Source organism: Coptis chinensis, chromosome 9, assembly GCF_015680905.1.
Source record: "Coptis chinensis isolate HL-2020 chromosome 9, ASM1568090v1, whole genome shotgun sequence".
Lineage (NCBI taxonomy): Eukaryota > Viridiplantae > Streptophyta > Magnoliopsida > Ranunculales > Ranunculaceae > Coptis > Coptis chinensis.
Window position 1 is genome coordinate 83086178 of NC_141464.1, and position 23174 is coordinate 83109351.

The following is a 23174-nucleotide window of genomic DNA, read 5'->3' on the forward strand; positions in this document are numbered from 1 at the left end:
CCATCATTGTTGGAAGGGTAATGTGTTATAAACTGGATCCAGTAATGTTTATGTGTTTACCCTTGGTGGAAATTAAGTGTCTTGAATATCATCCAAGCTAATCGCCTTATAAAAGGCATGTGATGATGTTGAGTGGGTTAGCAACCTCTTGACAAATCTTCCCATTGGCTCTAAATAGCCTCCTGATGTGTCTATGCTTTGCAATTGTCTCATTGCAATAGCTAAGACATAAAGAAATATGTGCAATGGGAAATGTATATACATAAGTTTGAGATATAATTTAATCAAGCAGCTGCTAGAGATTATGTTAGGTCGGACTTAGTTTGGCCACATGTCTGACCGTACCACTTATTTGGAGGCAAGTGGTTATACGTCGAGGGGGATGGGACTTATGCCCATATATAGGGCGACACTGACGGCAACCCTACCTATGTGATTGGAGATCCCATGAAGTAGGTTCAAAGGGAAAAACAAGTCACTTCGTCGTCCTGCAGTAATATCGTCTTATTTATTTATGAGACGTCCCACCCTATGGCGAGATGGTACTTATTTTACTCTTATTGGAATCCATAGTCCATTTTATAATGAGATAGTGTATTTTAACTGCAATGTACACTTGATGGATATCCACCTACGTGAATGTAGAACTGGGTCGGTTCTTATGAGTATACGGGCAAGTACTCTAGAGCATTTATGGAACACAGTATGAGGGGCCAAAAAAAAGCCAACACCGCCGAAACAGGCATATAATGAAAGAGCAGTATGGGTGCATGTGATCTATTTTACTACAAGGGAATGTTGGTTCAAAGATTTTTTAATCCACCACTTTCACGTATTATAAGACATGTTACCCTATGACTGGTTCAAGCCCGTAAAGCACCAGTATCTTATGCATTGTTTTGTCGATTCTCTCTGGCATATAGTTAACCTATTTCTTTTGTAATATCCTATTCCAAAATAGTGGGGGGACTATTAGTATTTTGAAATAGTGGGGGATTGTTGGAATCTCTATAAGTATTTCTAAATACTAGTGTGTGTGTGTGTGCAAAATGGAGGAGATGAACAAAGTGTGTTCTCTCCACTTTAGTGCATTGTAGATAGTCCTACATTGGTTATCCACCACTAGCTGTGACCGACCTACCTCTATAAATACAGGGGTTGTGCGTCCATAGAAGATAGAGTTGATCTCAACCCATCTCAGAGAAACATAACTCGATCCCATCCTATTCTTCTTCTCTTCTTCCTTCAGCCGCCAGAGAGAGTTATATTGTTGTTCTAGAGGGTAGTCTGTTCTAGTGCAAAGTCAGACTGCTGTTAACCATTGAATCTGTGAGGAGGAAGACGCCATCATCGCTTTTTTTCGCACCATTGGAAGGGGCTTAAATCTTTCCTTAAGGACGACCTAATCCGCCTTGGTTATTACATTAATTATGTTCTTGTAATCGCTCCTTCCGTTCTACTTACTGCACTATTGGAAAGGGCAAAATCTTTCCTTAAGGACGACTTTAATCCGCGCCTTTATTTATTACCTTAATTATGTCCTTGTCTCATTGCTCCTCTACGTTCCTACGTTTCTACTCTAGTTCTTTGTATTGATACAAATATTCTCACAGTTCCTACTTTTCAAAACATAAGAAATATTAACAACATTAATGGATAAACAAACATTTCATCAGGAAACATTTCGTAGACATGGCCATGAAAAGTAATTCAAGTGATATTACATAGTCATAACATATGATAGTGCCATAAAGGCACGGGGGATTTGAATATTGATGCCTGATTTGGACAAAAAATCACGCTAAAAGCCAACAAAGTAAATTCCAATATATAGTAAAAACATTAATACAGAGACATTTTTGTATGAATAAAGGATCAATTTTTCAATGTTGGTTCATCCTACCAAGAAATGAACAAATTAAAGGCAAGTACCACGTACAACTACGTTAAAAAAACATTAATAAGATTAGAACAACACTTCATCAGCTTACCCCATTTCGTTGTTGCTTGTTGTTTTCGTCCTTTGTTTTTCCACCAGAGTACGAAACAATCGAAACAAGACTTTCCACATATGCATGAATATCAATCAAGTCAATATTGCCTAGATCATATTCATGGACCTTATTATTTATTGGGTCATATGCATACGTATTATTTCTCCCACACACTCGCCAAGGTAATCCACCACGGTATTGACGTTTTAGTAGAATTTCACCCTTCCTTCGAACAACTAGTGGTACAAAACGATGACTAGGCAAGAATGGAAAATTAATGGAGAATAATTTTGTCCAGGACTGTTCCACACCATATTGTTTCATCAACCAAATTTCAGTCAAACCTTTATCAGGATAAGAAACATATGTAGAGAGACATCCTTGTAGCACCCCAACACTTCGACGTCGTCGTAGCTTAGAATCAGGAAATGTAAACCAAGGTACTTCCTGGAATTTTTCGCTCTTCAAATCAAAGGAGATAATGGACTTGCAATTTGTGAATTGCCGCCTGTGATCCCATCTGGATATGTTACCCAATTCAACCCAATGAAGAGATCCATTCAGATATGGCGTACGCCCATAAGCAAGGCGATAAGGCGGTGTTTGAATTCTTCTCCATTGTTTGGTGCCTAGTGTATACACATAAACATTGCAATGACCAGGATCACCAATGCTAGCAGAGCTGAAGTACATATCAATTCTTACAACTTTGTAATTGTCGGTATGAGGATCATGACCAAAGCTTAGATTAAACCATCCAGTTATCTTTTCAATTTCATCTAAATTAAATGGAACTTCAATATATTCGTTGGTAGCAGGATTGCATATCACCATAAACGTCTTTTCGTCCGATAAACAAATCAACCCATTGCACGAGCCGGCTACAATGAGTTTGCAGCGCGGAAGTACAAGTTCGTACCTTTTCACGATACTACTACATGTTTCATTATCACACAATAACGAACTAAAGCTACCATCGTTTTTTGAAAATAGGAGCCTTTGGTTATTTTTGTTTGCCTGATCAAGATGCAATTTAATAAAATTGGGGCTATTTATTAACTGAAGCACATATTTGCATAGACACTTACATCGCAACAATGACTTAACAGGTAACCTTGCAAGGATCTCGATCATGACATCTTCTGGTAATGTAGAGTCCATTGTGACGACCTCGCAGCTTCTTATTGCTGCTCTTCTTGTTCTTCCTCCGCTCGTGATATGCCTCCATAATTCATAAAAACCAAACAGTAGTGCTAATTTGAGGAACGTCATGTGATACTTTCGCACTGGTATTGGTGAATTGGACGCAAACTACGGGCTCTCTTTTTATAATTTAATAATTCGTTAAGGAGAGGTATTCTTAAATTTAAGGACACGTATCTGTTCGTATAGTCGGTAGAGAAATCTTTGGCATCTGCATTCTATATAGAAATGTTCTATAATGGACCGATATATCCTAAAAAACCAGAACCAATAATTAGAAGTTCCTAATAGATTGGTTAGGAATGCAAAACAAATCTATTAAAAACCTACCCAACCGTACGTGTCATGGTTGTTTGGAAAGACAGAATGAGATTGTTTGAACAGAGCATGTTGGTCGATTTTTATCACAGTTTTTACTAGTTTTAGTGACTTTTGAGTTTTGAGCGCAGTTTCGGCAATCGGCACAAATGAGAGAGCAAATTTCAATTTGATATACCGCAAAGTTCCAACAAAACCGACCACATAATTCGTAAGGGCATAAGATCAATCTAGACACTAGCTCACCTTTGCCCGAGGATTATCCTTCTTTCTGGATTATTCTTCAAATTTTGTTCCGCATTACAAAAGTAGTTCTCTACTCTTTTCTACTTAATGGTGTTTTGTTCATGGACTAATGGGATAATCTTCCTTCCTTCCTTCAAACGAATTGTGTCAAGGTGATCATAACCTTTATCTCGATATATTATTTTGTTATGTGACAGTGAAACTCTTTCACTAATTGGTTAATTAGTCGATAAGCATTGAATATTATAGAGAGGCTGTATAGTATAAGTATACTACTATGTACAATGACTTGTTGATGTTTGGGAAGTCTGGACTAAAATACTTACTGGAATATAATTTCTACAACAAGAACAAACTATGAATACAAGATGGCTAAGGCACGGATCGGTACGCTCTCTTTAAGGTTGTTTCGCGTCTGTTCCTTTTTATGCAGACAGACCACGTCAATCTCCAGGATAAAACAGCCAGTTATTATTCTTTTCTGTTTACTGCACACAAATCAAAGAAGAAAAAGGAAAACAACGAGACTGATCTTATGATTGTCCAAAAACGTAGTTTTTAAAAGTAGTTTTCCAGATACTGTATAGGTTGCTGGTAGAGGAGTATATATGGAGACAAGAAATGTGGAGCACTAGTAGATCCGCTTTTTTAGGGAATTGTTTCAGTTTCCCTATAGGGATTGGAGTCTACTAGTCTACTACGTTTATGTTTCCCAATCCATATCCAATTCTGTTTCCAACCCTATCAGGAAACAGGTTTACCAAAAAGAAGATAATGGATCAAAAAGCCTAAGCCCAAGCCCAAGTTTATCTTTTGTTTTATTCAAAATAACACAACAATCCCCCACTTATTTTTCATAAAAACAAAATATAAAATATATTTAAGGGCAATCAATATCAGTTTCAACATGTTATGCATAGATGAAGGTGTCCAAGACTTAAACCTTTACGTAGTGAAAATTACTCAAAGTATAAGAGCCATAAGTGACTAAGTCTTAAACTTAGGTCTTGAGTATATAATAAGTTAAAATCACGCATAACACATCCAGTGTTCTCCTTTCATGTTCTGCACATTAAAGGCCCTGTGCTCTCTTCCTGGATTCGTGAATGATCTAGAGAATCAGCCCTCATTCTCATAGAAAACGGCCTGTAATTTCACATTCATTAGGTGAGTCTATCAAGAGTGCTCCTGTAGCTATGCACTCCGCCCATAGGGACCATAGAACTTCATTAAGAGTTTTTCCCATAAACCTCGACCTTTATTATCGCTTCAGGATCTCATACATTTTACTATCCAACTACGGGACAGATAAGTAACAATGCATGTCTCACAACCAATATTCTATGTTCTTCCCTTTGAACCTAGTTCTTGGGATCTCCAGTCCCTAGGTTGGGTTACCATCATAGATATTCATCTTTCAATTGGCTTCAGTCCCATGCTAGTAAAGCAGTCTACATTATATCTCTGGCTAGAGTCTACATTATATCTCTGGCTTTGGTATGTGAATCTACAAAGTTATCTTCAGATCTCACAAAATCAAAATAATATGGACTCTCCCAGTTATAGCTGTAATGCTATCAACAAAGTGTCATTGTAACTAATATTGTCTATCTCATACTAGTATATGAGTAAGAAGACCTTGTATTCAACTAGCTTCTTCACTCGTACTAGCCAAAGCAATAATCTCAGACTCCATAGCAAACTGTGCTATTATCGTCTGTTTCTTGGACTTCCAAGATACAACACCTCCACCAATGCTAAACACATAGCCACTCGTGATCTCGGAGTCTTCTGAAAGGATATTCCAATCTAAATCTATTGCCTGCTAGTATACCTGCAAATAACACCTACTGCATAGGCAATGTCAGGTCTTATACAATCTGTAGCATATCTCAAACGACCAATGATACTTGCATATTCCTTCTGATTCACAAAGATCAAAAGGAGTACTCACAATCGCGCAATCGAAGTAGTTATACTTTTTCAACATTTTTTCAATGTAGTGTGACTGATCCAACCATATGCCATCAGATGATCTTGTAATTTTGATTCCCAACATTACATCAGCCTCGCCTAAGTCCTTCATATCAAAATTAGAAGATAATAGGTTCTTGGTCTCTTTCATAACATATAAATTAGAACCAAAGATTATTAGATCATCAACATATAAGCAAATGATAACACATATCCCATCAGAGTACTTATAATAAATGCACTTGTCACTTTCATTTATCTTGAACCCACTAGTAATTATAAAGTTATCAAACTTCTCATGCCACTGTTTAGGTGTCTGTTTCAACCCATAAAAGTGACTTAAGCAATCTGCATACCTTTTTACCATTACCTGGTTCCACGTAATCTATTGGCTGATCCATGTAAATCTCATCTTCGAAATCCCTGTTTAGAAAGGCTGTTTTAACATCCATCTAATGAATAACAAGATTATGAACAGCAGCAACATAAAATAATAATCTAATGGATGTTATTCGTGTAACAGGTGAATATGTGTCAAAGAAACCAAAGTTTTCTCTTTGTCTAATGCCCTTGATAACAAGGCTTGCTTTAAACTTGTCCACTGAACCATCTGTTTTAAACTTCCTTTTTAAAACCTATTTGACTCCTATAGTTTTACAACCAATAGGCAAAGTAACAAGTTTCCAAGTTTTGTTTTCCATGAGAAAATCAATCTCACTTGAATGGCTTCTCTCCAAAACTCGAAATCAAAAGATGCGAGAGCTTCTTCAATAGAGGAGGGATCTCCTTCCAAAGTACAGTGACAAAGTCGGGTCCCAAGACCTTAGTGACCCTAAGATCTTTTATATCCTCTAGGTTCATCTTCTGTGTCCATGATCCTATCATGCAATCTAGATATGTTAGTGTCAAAAACATCAATATTAGGGGCCTTGGAGGATAATACCCCCACTAGCACCCCCACCATTTCTAGATAAATATGGAAATCTATCTTCAAGAAACTCAGCATAAGATGATCAAGAAAAACATTTACTCTTAATATCTAGAAAAACGTAGGCATTGCTCTCCATAGCATTGCCTAAAAACACACACTCAAAAGCCTTACTTTCAAGCTTTAAGATTTTGGGATCATGCTTCCTTACAAAAGCCAAATATGCCCATGTTCTGGAGTAACTCAAATTAGGCTTTCTGTTCTTCCATAGCTCATAAAGTGTAACATTTGTATTAGAATTAGCAATTCTATCCAACACATGTATAACATACATTCAAAACAGCTTCACCCACAAATTTGAGGGTGCTCAAGAACTAAGCAACATAGCAACAATTAATCCCTTAAGTGTTCTGTTCTTACATTCATCTACTCCAAACATTTTAGGTGAATAAAGAGTTGTCATCTCAGGAATAATATCATGTGATTGCAAGAAAAAGATTAAAATCAGCAGAACCATATTCAGTACCTTAATCACTTTGAATTACTTTAATGTTTCTATCATGCTGATTTTGAACATCAATGACATAAACTTTAAAAGCGTCAAAGATATCCCTTTTATTCTTCAGCAAATAAACATATGTAAATTTCGAGCAATCATCAATGAAGGTAATAAAATATCTTTTACCACCTCTAGTCAGAACACCTTCAAGCTCACAAATATCAGTGTATACCAAGTCTAGCAGATTTGTACTCCTTTCAACTGACTTGTGAGGCTTTTTTATGATTTTGGCCTTAGTGTAAGATTCACCGTGTACAAAATCATCATCATTCAAATTAGGAATTAAATCAAGTATGCTCATGTTCTTAACATATTTCCTATTAATATGACATAATCTACTATGCTAACATTAACAGAACAAGAAATCATGTAAGTAGACGTATAAGATTATTAAGATCAACAATATCCAATTCGGTTTATACAACTAACAATCTCCACCTTGGACCGAAACTGGTCTAATCGAACCATTAACTTTGTCTCACTAGTCAGGCATGACCAGGGCCAAGCCTATGGACCATCCATGGTATTGTCACAGATGTCTCACCCAAGACTGATACTGTCCCCAACCTTAGCCATCACTTGGCCCAATCCTTAGTTGGACCTCATCTAAGGTGTGGGGTTCTATATCAATAGAAGTGTAGCTCTATTACTACTTGATGTGGGATCAACAAACTTCAATATCTCCTTACATGCATATCCCTTACCAACAAAGACACCAAACTTGGTGATCATATATGTACAAAAGAAAAATTAATCTCAAACAATTATATCTAGTCAATGAAAAAACTTTCAATGCATGTTAACCAACACCCAGTGCCACAACATATTGACTAGATAAATAACTAGAACATATAGACTTAGGTTTTAAATTTCCTTAAATTAAAAACCCTAGCATGTAATTCTATATTTTAATTCATCTCACAATATAAAACAAAGAATTGCATAGATTTGGTAAGGAATATGATACCTATCCGATTGAAAAATCGGATTACCACGTTTCGCTATTTGGCTGAAAATTGGCCCATAAAGAACTGTAAAACTGAATCAGCTCTGGATGAATTAGTCTTCAAGCCATATACTGTTGGAAACATCTCTAAGTTAGCTTTCTAACGCAGGAAGTGGATTGTGAATCCGATCATCGAGCAAAAGGTTATAGCCATTTTCGTCAGAATTGTCCTACTATTTCGAATTTCAAACTATTTTTCCTTTTTCGATAATCTCCAATTCCAAATTTTAAACTATTTTTCCTTCTTTGTTGGACCTCCCTAGCAAGCCCAAAATCTGATAGCTTCGGTTTGAAGTCTTCGTCCAATAGCCACTGTTCTAAAAATCGGTCTAGGCGGTCTCTAGGCGGTGCCCAACCGACTCGCCTAGGCCCTAGTCGTTTAAAAAATCAGTGGACCGGCTAGGCGGGACTAGGCAAACCGATTAGGCAGGCTAGGCGGCCTCTAGGCGGTCCAGTTTTTTTTTTTTTTTTTTTGAATGATTAAATGTCAAAAAATAAAGGTCTGTGTGGTAGGCTTAAGATTTGAATGAGTTTTAAAGACCTAATTCTAATGTAAATTATATGCCACTATAACAAAGAGTATGTTTTTATATGAAGTCAATATTCCTCAACTATTACGCATTTTTGTAATAAGTATCTTTGTTTGTATTTATATTTTGAATTATGGTAAATGATTTTCTTCATTTCTTGTAGTATATGTGTGTATTACTATATATATTAGGAAAAAAAACCGCCTAGCGCCTAGCCCGTCTAGGCACTGCCTAGAAGGCCTAGGCGCTCTCCCACCGCCCGACTACCACCTAGCATTTTTTAGAACACTGCCAATAGCTTGTTTGAAGATTTAAAATCACGATATATAACATGGACTTCTAATTCTTCATGCAGATATGCAGGGCCGGCTCATCCTTGTAGCAAAATAAGCAACGGATTAGGGCCCCACAACTCAAGGGGTCCCCCAATATATTCCTGCGGTCCAGTCCAGTCCACTATCCACTCCACTATCACGGTAAGAGGAAAAAAAAACATTTTTATATTGGAAACTAAAGAAAAAAAAATGGTATACAGAGAAACAACAGACCCTTAGTTTCTCTCGCCTTCAACTTCTCCACCGTTTCCCACGCCTTCAAATCTCAAGCAAAAAAATACACGCCTCCATAACTAATCAACGTTCTTCTTCACCTCTTTATAAAACCAACAATACACTCTTACCTCTATCATCTTCTTTTTGCCTTCTTTGGTTTTATAATCCCTCATTCTCTCTGACTCTCTATATTCTTCTTCTTCTCTCTATTTTCAAGAAAGATAAAAGAAAAGAAAAGGTTGGTCTTTTTTTACTTTAATTGTTAAATTGTTATCTTCTAAATTATAATTTAATTCCACTCAAACTCATTCTTTTCTTTTTTGGATAGTGGATAGTGATTTTAACATGTATAATTGGACTAGTTGCTCCAAAGTGGTTGTCGTGGTCTCGTGGATTGTCTACTTTTTTACCCTATACTTCGAACGCGACTTCGGCTATCATGTAACACCCCAAAATCCATATAGCTATCAGCCGGCCGGTCTGACCATCCGGATTTCTTGGAGCAAATGCAGAACAGTCAAATCAACATGACACTTGCATTTACAAAGGTAGAATCAAAATCCTTAGCTTCATTAGGTCAAATAGATCTACGATTGGAGGAAATTAAATGTTGTTTACAACCAATAACTGAATAAATAAGGTTTAAGACTTAATGAGTCCTCCACTTATTACAACTTGAAAGAATTAAGATTCTAAGAACCAGCTAACTAATACGCTACTCGTCACTCCGTATTAAGTCAGCGTTCACCTAAAAAATATATAAAACAAGGAGTGAGCTACGCACCCAACAAGTGAAGTCTACAAACTTCCATTGTATAAAATATAGGAGATCATCTCAAATGTATACATAACACCAAATAAAGACGCATACACATATAAGTAGGATTATCTAACATTAATGAAGGATATACCAACGTACTAAATAAATACCTTGCATCTGAAAGTTGTGTACATAGTATTGACAGTAAGACTAAGGGAGAAATCAACTCATAACCAAATAAGCTTGCAACAACAATACGTTCGTGTATATAATACACATGTATTGCACAATAGCCGCACATGGTAAACTGAGTAGTGTCATCCCCAATTCTAGTCTACTACCAAGAGTATAAGGTATAATATGGGTTAATACAATATATGCACTGTCATATAGAACAAGGATAGTTTATCAACAATAAACAAGTAATACACCACTTATTTATCTGACATGGGAAATCACTGAAAGGAACAAGATTCTCATATATAGCATGACATAAATTCTACAATAGTATTCAGTAGAATTAAAACATGTGATACCCATTTATTAGAACAATAATGTTATACAATATTGATCATACTACCCATTCTCAATAATCGATCCTATTCTAGAAACAAAAGAGGGTTATAGATATCACTTGCCTGGAATAAAAGATGAACTAAAACAATATTACTCTTCCCCTTAGAAATGAATCAGCACACTAATTTCCTCTTTTCACCCACCAGTCTTTGCTTATTTGTTTTGAAAGAATAATGAATAGAGTCCAAAGTATTCTTCTTTGTTTCTTTTATCCTTTGTAACTAACCCCTTTTCTCTCTCACAAACTATCCCGCGCACAACACTCTTAACTAGTTTTCAAATACCAAGTCAAACCACTTCTCATGTTTAGCAACTATGCAAACTTAAGTCCACCCTAACTCATGGGCCAAATTTAAAATAGCCCAAACCAGTAAATAAGCTCATACATACTTTATTTAGTGTCATACAAACAGTGAATACTTAGAATATAGTATAAAATTATACGAGGTATTACATATCAATTAAGCTTCATCTCACGGTGATTGTTTCCATTTTATTTTTTATTTTGGTATGTTATGTGACTATGTGAGGACTTATTGCTTGCTGCTTGCATATTATTTTACTGTTTTGACAAAGTATAAATCCGGTAATAAAAAGCGTCAAGAAAAGAGAAAAGTAGATGAGGTGATTGAATCTCAAAGAGGAGCTATTTTTAAATTTATAAAAAACTATAAACAAAGTGAATCGGTTAGTTCAAGTGATAATTTAGTAAATGAACAACCTGACCAACCAATAGAAGTGGATAATAATGAAAATATAGAACACATTGATATTGATCCCAATGTAAATTTTGCTCCTAGTGTTTCTGTTCAAGATAACACTGAAGAAAATCAAACAAATGAAAGAAATGATAGCTCAACAGAAGATTTGCTTGCTAGTATTGATGAGAACCTCAATGAACAATCCAACTATTTAGTTCAAGATATTTATGACCCTGGACGATGGGGTAAAATTGATACAAAACTAAGAGATCTGTTAGTTAAGAAGGGTCCAATTAGAGTTAATGACGTAGAATTTCCTATTGATATGAAGACAAAAAGAAAATTTTCAGCTAAATTTTACACCCAAGTAGCGCCAAATGGAGAGAAATTTGATAGAAATTGGTTAGTATATTCAAAATATTGCAATAAGGTATTTTGTTTCTGTTGCAAGTTATTTAACTCAAGTTGCACCCAATTTCAATTAAATGGTGAAGGGACTAATGATTGGCAAAATATTGGTACCAAACTTAAAAAACATGAACTTTCTACTGGTCACATTAATAATTTGACACTTTGGGATGAGTTAAGCGAAAGATTAAACAGCAAAACAACAATTGATAAGCATATCCAAGAGCAAATTGATAGGGAAAAAGAACATTGGAGTAATGTACTACTAAGAATTATTGTTGTTGTTAAGACAATTTCTAAAAACAATATGGCATTTCGTGGAAAGAATGAGAAAATTTATGAAGCTAATAATGGTCTGTTTTTTAGCTTAATTGAAATGATTGCAGAGTTTGACCCAATTATGCAAGAACATCTCCGATGTATCAAACATGATAAATTAAAGGTTCATTATCTTAGTCACAATATACAAAATGAATTGATACAATTGTTGGCATCTGAAATAAAAAATAAAATTATTCTGAAAATTAAGGAAGCAAAATATTATTCTGTTATACTTGATTGCACTCCTGATATTAGTCACCAAGAACAAATGACTGTCATATTACGTTGTGTAGATGTTTCCTCAAGTCTCATAAGAATCGAAGAGTATTTTCTAGACTTTATAAAAGAAGAAGACACGTCGGGTAAATTAATTTTTAATGAGCAATTACTTGTTTTAGAAGAATATAAATTAGATTTTAACGACATAAGAGGTCAAGGGTATAATAATGGATCAAATATGAAAGGTAAAAATCAAGGCGTCCAAAAAAGATTGTTAGATATAAATCCTACAGTATTTTACTCTCCATGTGGATGTCATAGTCTTAACTTAGTATTATATGATATGGCGAATTCTTGTTCAAAGGCAATATCATTTTTTGGAATTTTGCAACGTATTTATTGTTTGTTTTCTTCCTCTACAAAACGATGGGATGTTTTATGTAAGTATTTAACTAAATATACGGTGAAGACTTTGTCACCAACACGTTGGGAAAGTCAAGTTGAAAGTGTTAAAGCATTGATTACTCAAGCGCCAGAAATTAGGGATGCTCTACTTGAGCTAGCAAAAATTAGCGAGGATCCAAAAACAAAGAGTGAAGCTGAAAGTCTAGCATTGCATGATTTAGAAAATTATGAGTTTTTGTTTGGAATGGTTATTTGGTATGATATATTAGCTATTGTGAATTTGGTTAGTAAGGATTTACAATCTAAGGATATGCCCATTGACATAGCTATAAATCAAATAAAAGGTCTAATCACATTTTTTAAAAGTACAGAGAAGAAGGATTTGAAAAGGCTAAAATAGCATCCGTGGATATTGCACGTCAAATGGATATAGAACCGGTATTTCGTGAAAAACGTGTAATTCGGAGAAAGAGACAATTTGATGAGAATATTGACAATGAAGTAACTCAAACACTTGAAGAGTAATTTAGAACTAATTTTTTCTTATATATAATTGATCAAGCGATATCATCTTTTAATAATAGATTTGAACAGTTGAAAAGTTTTGAAGAAACGTTTGGATTTTTATTTGACGTGAAAAAATTGAAATCAATAGATGATGATAGGTTAAAAGAACATTGTCTTAATCTTGAAAGTTTTCTAAAACATGGAGAGAGTTGTGATATTGATGGTACAGATTTGTTTTTAGAATTAAGACTACTAAGAGAAATTTTAGATACCAAAAATGAATCCGCAATTAAAATATTGAACTATCTAAAAAGAATACAATCTTTTCCAAATGCTTATATAGCTTATAGAATATTGTTGACAGTACATGTAACCGTTGCTTCAGCAGAAAGGAGTTTTTCAAAACTAAAGTTAATTAAATTTTACTTAAGATCAACCATGTCATAAGAAAGATTGAGTGGATTAGCTACATTATCTATAGAAAGAGATTTTCTAGAAGAACTTGAATACAAAGATTTAATTAGTGATTTTGCAGCTCAAAAAGTAAGAAAAATGAAATTTAATTAAAGTTTGTGAAATGTAAAAAAAAAAAAAAAAAAAAAAAAAAAAAAAAACTTTTAAATCCGCCAAAGTATTTTGATAATACATTGCCGGTCCCAAGCCCGGATACAGGATGAGGGTTTGCACTCATATGATGAAATAACGTAAATAAAGCAATAAGTTGTAAACAATTTTTAATGGTATTAATTGTAGAAGGCCCCCTATTTGAACTTCACTTAGGGCCCCGAATAGCCTTGAGCCGCCCCTGCAGATATGCCAATCCTTGAGCTATCTTGTTGATACATCTGAGCAGCCTCAGAGTTCGCAGGACTAGCTGGATTTGGATCCATCAGAAGTGACTGAATTGACGTCACACATCTTGAATGACGTCCATGCAAAGTGTGCCATCACGACAAACATTGGGATGAAAAATTTCCGAAGTAAATCGAACACGAGGCGGTTTTTCGGGATAATTATCTCCAAAATTCAATCTTAATCCGAACACGCCACCTTCCCAGGGTGTTTCGTCTGGACCAAATATGGTTGCACTCCACACGAACAGATTCTCGTCTGATAAAAGACTCGCGTTGCACCCCTTTCAGACTCCAAATTATGATTTGCATTAAACCAAATATTCTTCGTATTCATTGTTAAACAACCTTTAAATTATTGGAATATAATTTCTGCAACAAGAACAAACTATGAATACAAGATGGCTGAGGCACGGATCGGTACGCTCTCTTTAAGGTTGTTTCGTGTCTGTTCATCTTTATGCAGATAGACCATGTCAACCTCCAGGATACAACAACCAGTTATTCACTACTACAAAAATGCAATAAGATAGCATTTATTTAATAGCATTTATAAAAAAAACGCTATGCTTTTATTGGGATAGCGTTTGCTTATCCAGTGCTATGAAAATTTTCCGCTGGGCCAACTTACAATTGCGCTACATAATTGATTGCGTTTTGGGCCAATTGCTATCTTCTATTGCCAGAGGGGGACAATTTAAGCCCACTCAAAATGAAAATCCCAATTTTTAGCTCGCGCCCTTCTTTTTTTACTCATTTTTCCTCTTTCCGAATTAAGAACTAAAAAGGAAAATAGCCACCACCGTTTTCTCTTTAATCCAGACCCTCCAATCACCGACCACCACCTAATCAAAATTGTTTTCTTTCTAATCCAAAACCATATGTAACCAACTCCAATCACCCCACCACCACATTTATCTCCACCGACCCATCAATTCATTCCCTCTTCATCTCAAAACAAAGCCAAAATTTTTTATCGGATAAACCCAATCGTCAAAAGCCATCGGAGAAAAGGTTGCGAAGAAAAGCGAAAAACAGATTATAATGTACGTACTCATCTTCTCCTTCATAAAAAAAACACCATGTTTTCATTTCCATCTTTATTTTTAACAAATAAAAATTATGTCTTTTGAATTTTTTGTTAAAAATTCTGTCTTTTGTTAAAATTTTTGAATTTTAGTTCCATTTTAGTCTTAGTTATGTTGTCTTTATTTCAATTTTACTTCAATTGTTGTTTTTCCTTTCTTGTTTGTGTACTGGGGGTTCAGGTGAATTGAGTTTGAAGAAATTAAGCCAAACAACGTGAACATCTATCTCAAGCCTGAATATTTTGGTAAGTTCATCAAATTCATTCCTCTTCTCATATTTGATTCTAAAATTATATGTTATTGTACAAAGTCAAACTCCAACTTAGTCGCCTGATGATTATTTGTGAATTTGGGTTTTGTGTTGTATGAAGTGTTAAATTGCTTTAGTGAATTATGAAGTGTGGTGTTTGTTATTGGTTCGTATATTTGATATTTTTAATTAATCATGAATTGGCACTACAAAAGAAACGACTTTACCCGACTGACTATAACAGTCGCCATAGGTATTACCCGACTGACGAAAACTGACGCAAGACCGTCGGAAAATACTCGGTCAACATAGGCTTCCTACGGTTAAAATTAGTCAGAATAGGTCATCGGCGTTGATAACCTTTGCTGACGAACATTCCAACAGTTTTAGACCGTCGGATATACCTGCTGTCTGTGACCATCGGGTCTACCTGCTATTTGTAACCTTCGGGTATACCGGTGATAGTTTAGGTCCGTCGGAAATTAGTATTTTTTTTAAAATATATATATATATATATATTGGGATTTTAATAAAAAGATCTCAATATCACATTCTTTTTCATGCCAACATCACAATTATTACAAAATAGCTATATTTAGTATCTAGCTCAAGTAGAAAGGACGTGTAACAACAATGATTCGATGAAATTATTATACCGTCTCTCCATACTGCTCTAATGCCCAAGTTTACAAAGATGTCAAACTCTTTACAAAAAACAAAACGGAGTCTTCTAACACTTTTTAACTTCCCAGGCCAAACCCTGACAAAAACCAAGTAGATTTTCACTTTCTACCTTTTGACTTCACTTTCCTGCCAACCAGAAAAAAAATGTCAGAGAGAAATTCTTTACTCAGATTAAAATTACATTCAAGCAGTTGAACCCCACATGATAAAAGAACATTAAGGAAACTACCACTAATCATAGTTCGAGATAGCTCAAACATTTTTATCAGACTTCTGTAATCTTAGTCTCAAAAAGATTCCAGGTACTTTGGGGCTCTGGGCATGAACATGCCAATGCATATTTTTAGCACCTATCCAGATCTAATGAAATTTTCTAGTCTAACCAGAACCTAAGAACGTTGGACGCAAAAATAATATGATACAATAAACTTATATTCAAGTTAACAACTTAAGTGTTGTTACCTGTGGTAAGTGGAGGTAAATATAATTCTTTGTTGCTGATGGATTATGATTTTCTGCACCCTGCTCCAGTCATAACCAACCTATCACAACAAAGATCTAATGGAGTTAGTGTAAGAGCTAGAACAATTATCTTGATATCACTAGACAACAGTAAAAATGTCACAAGAACAAGACTAATATACTCCCTTACAGATGTTATAGCAAATGTTAGCTCTCCATACAAATTTTACAAAAAAATGGCCTGCAAATTCGCAGAAGTTATACTTAAAGGTAGACATACCGTTTACACAAATATTGAACCGTCGTTATTGAATGTGCTGCAAGTTATGGGTTGGCTGCACCGAGACCATGCCTATAAATTAGATGAAATTAAATTACCCAAGTCATATATCACAGTCCCGCGGGATAGACACCTAGGTCTCAAAATGCATGAGCCTGCATTTGCATCCAATTTTTGATTTCCCGTTAGTTAATCTCTGATTTTAGTTTAATGCAGTTGCATCCAGTTTTTGGTTTTCTGTTAATTATTCTTTGAGGTTAGTTCAATGCAGTTTCATCCAATTTCTGATTTTATGTTAATTGTTCTTTGAGGTTAGTTCAATGCATTTGCATCAAGTTTCCGATTTTCCGTTAATTATTTTTTGAGATTAGTTCAATGAAGTTACATCAAATTTATAATTTTCCGTTAATTATTCATTTAGGTTAGTTCAGTGCAATTTCATCCATTTTTCAATGTTTCGTTTTTTAGTCTTTGAGATTAGTTCATTGCATTATGATCCAGTTTCCGATTTCCCGTTAATAACTCTTTAAGGTTAGTTCAATACATCTGCATCTAGTTTCTGATTATTTATGCTTTGAGGTTAGTTCGATGCAATTATATCCGGTTTCTGATTTCCCGTTAATTATTTTTTGAGATTATTTCAATGCATTTGCATTTAGTTTCTGATTTCCCACCAATTATTCTATGAGGTTAGTTCAATGCATTTGCATTCGGTTTTTGATTTTTTGTTAATTATTTTTGAGTTTAGTTCAATGCATTTGCATCTAGTTTTCGATTTTTCATTAATTATTATCTGAGGTTTGTTTGATGTATTTGCATACCGTTTCTGATTTCCAGTTAAATATTTTTCAAGGATTTGCATCCAATTTCTAATTTCTCGTTAGTTATTATCTGACGTTAGTTTAATGCAATTGCATCCAGTTTTTGATTTCTAGTTACTTACTTTTTGAGTTTAGTTTATTGCATTTGCATAAAGTTTCCGATTTCCCGTTAATTACTCTTTGAGCTCAGTTATGTATTTGAATCCAGTTTCCGATTTCCTTTTAATTATCCAATGTGGTGTGTAATACCAACTTCTACTAATCCATCTATAGTGTCCTTGCAAACATGACATAAAAAGTAAATTATGCTTGATTTACTATGTGGGATCATCAAAGATTATCCAGTTCCCGATTTTCCATTAATTATTTTTTAAATTATGCATGACTCACTATGTGAAATCTTCAAAGATTATCTACAAACGGGTGTTGTTATATTAATTATTTTGAAAAATATTTGCAAATATGCATAACTATTATATATTAATATTACTAGGTATTACCCGTGGCTACGCCACGGTTGGTTATGAGGTGTTTATTATGGGGGAATTTGTAGGTATTAATCATGGTACACCTTAATATTTTCATGTGTGGCATATGTGGGAATTTGCAGGTATTTTATTTTGAATTGGAGCTACACGTACTGTCTCTTATCAACAATGCACTATTTTTTTTTTACTGATAAATAATTATATTAACAATGCACTAATATAATGTATTTCCCAAACGTGGCAATAAGACCATGTTTGCAACTGCTTCATCCAGTATAAACGTCCTTGTTGCAGATAATGTGCCAATGCAATCTAACTACGTTTCACGAAGAACTACCAAAAAAGCAATCTGTCTTGGGCACATAGCAGGAGTTAAGAAATCTGACCTCCATATTGTACAGCTACTGTTTCCTGTAATGCAACCAATTGATTATACCTGTTAAAGAAGAACACACTAAAATTAGCTTAATGCATGCAAATGTTCATACCTAATCTCATATGATATCATAATACATTTCATGGGAAAAAATAAATATAAGAACAAAATTAAGTTTATTCTCCATATCACATTCACAGTAGGGACTTGTCTTTACATAAATTTTACAGTCACAAAAACTTGTTTCCACCGAAGCTTGTTAGGTAGGAGTAAAACAAAAATAGCTACAACAGGAATCTCACCAATTTCAAATCTACAATGCAATCAACAAGAGCTTACTTAACCAAACCTTGGAATTCAACTATTACCTTGTAATAACCATTGAGAAAAACAAAAACAGTCCCAAAATGTTTCAACCTAACATTCCAATATTGTGCTTTCTTCCTATATAGGACATTACCAATCCATAGCTAGATTTGTACAACCATTCCATGTGTATCTCAAATACCACGTAAACCATGTCAGTGACAACATCATAAGTCTTCCTATTAGTTAAGAACCAACTTTTCTAAAGTGCATCAATGCAAATACAATTATTCCACGTACTACAATGAAATAAGTATCCAAATGCACTCACCTTTTCAATGAGAGTAATGGAGGGTATAATATTTGCATTGCCACACATTCATCTAACTTTGCATTCAGATAGTCTAATGAAAAGTTAGTCATGGCAATGTAAGTTACATTTCTTTCATGCTAGCAAATAATCTTTAGGGTTTGTGGCATAATTAACGGGAAAAATAACTAACTTCATTGAACTAAACTCAATTTGATCCCCAAAATTAATTTTTGGACTACTGTTTGTTATGATAGGGTTGACGATCACATTAGCTATAGATAAAGAATGTTGGATTAGTGACCAATGTGAAGATGAACTAGACATACATTTGGCTGAGAGGAGTTTAAATGGTAGTATCAGTTGTTGCCAGGAAATTCTAGTTTCCAATTCAGAGAAATGTTAGGGCAACCTTGTTAACTATCTGGAACGTACTAAGAACGAAGAAAATATTAAGTGGGTACATAATTTTTGGAAATAATGTGTTGTTATCGTAAACAACAACAAAAACTCTGCACCACTTGGCTTTCCTTCAATCCCACCATCCTCATAATTATGTCGGAAAATTTTGATGTTTTAATTCCACATTTTTATTATTGATCGAATATAGTTAAATAATTTTCATATTTTAAACTGTCTAATATCTCCCTTGCTCAGTTAGTATTGTCAGTGTGGACACAATATTAAAGTCATGCAGGTTAAGAAAATAAGGATCCAACATTAGAAAACATTAAATTATTGTTTACTAAACAATAAAATAAAATAGTAACTACAATAATAACCACCAACAAATAAACTCATGGTCTCGGCCATTAATTAAATATTTTTGGCTATTTAAAGTGTGTATGTGTGTGTTTTATTGGTCACACTCTTTCATTTGATCATTCTCATCTTGTTATTAAAATCTATTTTCCGCATAAATTATTGAATTCAAAGTAGTTACACGAGATGTTATATTAGGAGAAAAACATATTTACGCACAGAGTTTAAATTTGTTTATTTGTTAAATTTTGCGTGAACCCACTGGTATAATTTTGTTAGGGGTTAATGAACTTCAAAAACCAATTTCGCAAATATATTGTTAGTTATAGAAATAACCGAATAGACTCAAGTTTGCAGTACATATGAGATTTTTCTTTTCCCCAACACAGAAAAAGAAGATCGAAGAATACATCGGTATGATATTACTCCCAAACATATCTTGATGGAGATATTTAGTATCTAAGAATTTTACTTAAGAGTTGTACTAAGTACATTCAACACATTTCAGTGTGCCTACACATTTTTTTTTATGGAATTTAAGTACTAATTCTATCACTAACAAATACAATAACACTCTGACACGCGTACACTATTTCTCTAAAATGTAAATTTCTCTGTGGTGGATTTTAGTTTTTAAATTTAGTAACCAAGTAGTTGACACCTAAAATATGACGAATTTAAGTAAAAAAATTGTCTTAGCAAATTTAGCAAACAGTTTTAACGGAAATTGTCATCAAGGAAGTTCATCTCAAATTATCAAAGGTACAATACATGATTTAATAAAAATTCAAATGATTTTTTGATAGTCTACATGGTCGAGCATTTAGGTTGACTTTGCACCGGGAAATGTCATCACCGTACCATGGTAAATTTCTCTCAACAAAGTTTAAAATTTAATAGTAGAGGATCCTTTGAATCACAACATATTATATTTTCTATTTTCTACAAGTAAAATGGAAAGTGGTAACCAAATTTTGGGATACGAAATGCTGAAAACTTCATTTAGTGTCAACCTTATAAAACCTCACGAAACTATCGCCGCACAACTTTTTAAGCGTATAGCAATTAAATTTGTAGATAGCAAAATGATAATTCATATGTCTAACGCCTAAAATCTATAAATTTTGTTTTCCTGATTTAACGTGTGTTTCTGATTAAACTTCTTGATCATATAATCTGAAATTTTCACTTGCAAATTATCTTAAATTAAATGAACTGAAACACTGGCGTAAGGATGTGAGATGTCGAGACAAATATCTTTATTTTATTTTCCAATAGTCAAATTTTAGTCGTGAAATCAACGAATTGAAGATGGACCGTAGCATAAAATTAATTCTTTTTAGAAACTATTGATTTATATCCAAACAACTGGAGTAATTGTAGAGATGGATATTAATAGCATTATAAGAAAATCAATTACTAATTATCAAACTAAACTAATAACGTAACTTCGTACCAAACTCTTCGTATGTCTTACTGCATATATTTCTCCTCTATATATATTTTTCACAAACTCTACTCATTGTACCAACGTAATACATCAACATAACCAGTAAAACAAAAGACTGAGACATAGTGATACATTATGGAAATGTTTCCAAGTACAAAATTAATTTTTGGACTACTGTTTGTTATGGTAGGGTTGACGATCATATCAGCTATAGATAAAGAATGTTGGATTAGTGACCAATGTGGAGATGAAATAGATATACATTTGGCTGAGAGGAGTTTGAATGGCAGTATTAGTTGTTGCCGAGAAATTGTAGTTTCCAATTCAGAGAAATGTTGAGGCAACTTTGTTAACTATCTGAAACGTACTAAGAATGAAGAAAATATTAAGTGGGGACATAATTTTTGGAACCAATGTGTTGTTAGCGTAAACAACATTAAAAACTCTGCACCACTTGGCTCTCCTTCAATCCCACCATCCTTATAATTATGGTGGAAAATTTTGATGTTATGATTCCACTTTTTTATTAATGATCGAATATAGTTAAATAATTTTCATATTTTAAACTGTCTCAGCTCTCTTTTGCTCAGTTAGTATTGTCAGTGTGGACACAATATTAAAGTCATGCATGTTAAGTAAATAAGGATCCAACATTAGAAAACATTAACTTATTGTTTAGTAAACAATAAAATAAAATAGTGTCTACAATAATAACCACCAACAAATAATCTCAAGGTCTCGGCCATTAATTAAATATTTTTGGCTATTTAAAATGTGTGTGTGTGTGTGTTTTGTTGGTCACGCTCTTTCATTTGATCATTCTCATCTTGTTATTAGAATCCATTTTCCGCATGAATTATTGAATTTAAAGTAGTTATACGATAAATAATTATAGTTACAAGAGGGAAATATATCTTGTTATATTAGGAGAAAAACTTATTCTCGCGCAGAGTTTAAATTTATTTATTTGTTAAATTTTGCATGAACCCACTGGTATAATTTTGTTAGGAGTTAATGAACTTCAAAAACCAATTTCGCAAATATATTGTTAGTTATAGAAATAACCGAATGGACTCAAGTTTGCAGTACATATGAGATATTTCTTTTCTACAACACAGGAAAAAAAAACATTGGAGAATACATCGATATTATACTCTCGAACATATCTTGAGGGAGATATTTAGTATTCTTGAATTTTACGTAAGTGTTAGACTAATAAGTACTTTCAACACATTTCGGTGTCCCTTCACATTATTATTATTATTATTTTATGTTTTGTGAAATTTAAGTACTGATTGTGTCACTAACAAATACAATAACACTCTGACACGCGTACACTATTTCTCTAAAATGTAAATTTCTCCGTGGTGGATTTTAGTTTTCAAATTTAGTAACCAAGTAGTTGACACCTAAAATATGACAAATTTAAGGAAAAAAATTGGCTTAGCAAATTTAGCAAACAGTTTTAACGGAAATAGTCGTCAAAGAAGTTCATCTCAAATTCTCAAAGGTATAAGACATGATTTAATAAAAATTAAAATGACTTTCTGATAGTCTACATGGTCGAGAATTTAGGCCAACTTTGCATCGGGAAATGTCATCACCGTACCTTGGTAAATTTCTCTCAACAATGTTTAAAATTTAAAACTAATAGTAGAGGATCCTCTGAATCACAACACATTATATTTTTTATTTTCTACAAGTAAAATGGAAAGTGGTAACCGAATTTTGAGATACGAAATGCCGAAAACTTCATTTAGTGTTAACCTTATAGAACCTCAGGAAACTATTCCCGCACAACTTTTTAAGCGTATAGCAAGTAAATTCGTAGATAGCAAAA

General features: G+C 33.9%; 1 protein-coding gene and 1 long non-coding RNA gene across 2 annotated transcripts; both read right to left on the reverse strand.

Annotated features, from left to right (window-relative positions):
- Positions 1-1882: 1882 nt before the first annotated feature.
- On the reverse strand, positions 1883-3372 carry LOC147478820 (F-box protein CPR1-like). The gene has a single exon (XM_086583597.1). It carries the CDS (start codon positions 3264-3266, stop codon positions 1983-1985), a length of 1284 nt encoding a protein of 427 aa, XP_086439723.1. The 5' UTR covers positions 3267-3372; the 3' UTR covers positions 1883-1982.
- A 12568-nt stretch (positions 3373-15940) lies between these two features.
- Positions 15941-16895, reverse strand: LOC147478821 (uncharacterized). The gene is made up of 3 exons (XR_015207456.1): positions 16822-16895; positions 16542-16621; positions 15941-16205 (listed from the first exon to the last, which is right to left on the reverse strand). It is a non-coding gene; the product is annotated as an uncharacterized LOC147478821 (long non-coding RNA).
- Between the last annotated feature and the right edge of the window lie 6279 nt (positions 16896-23174).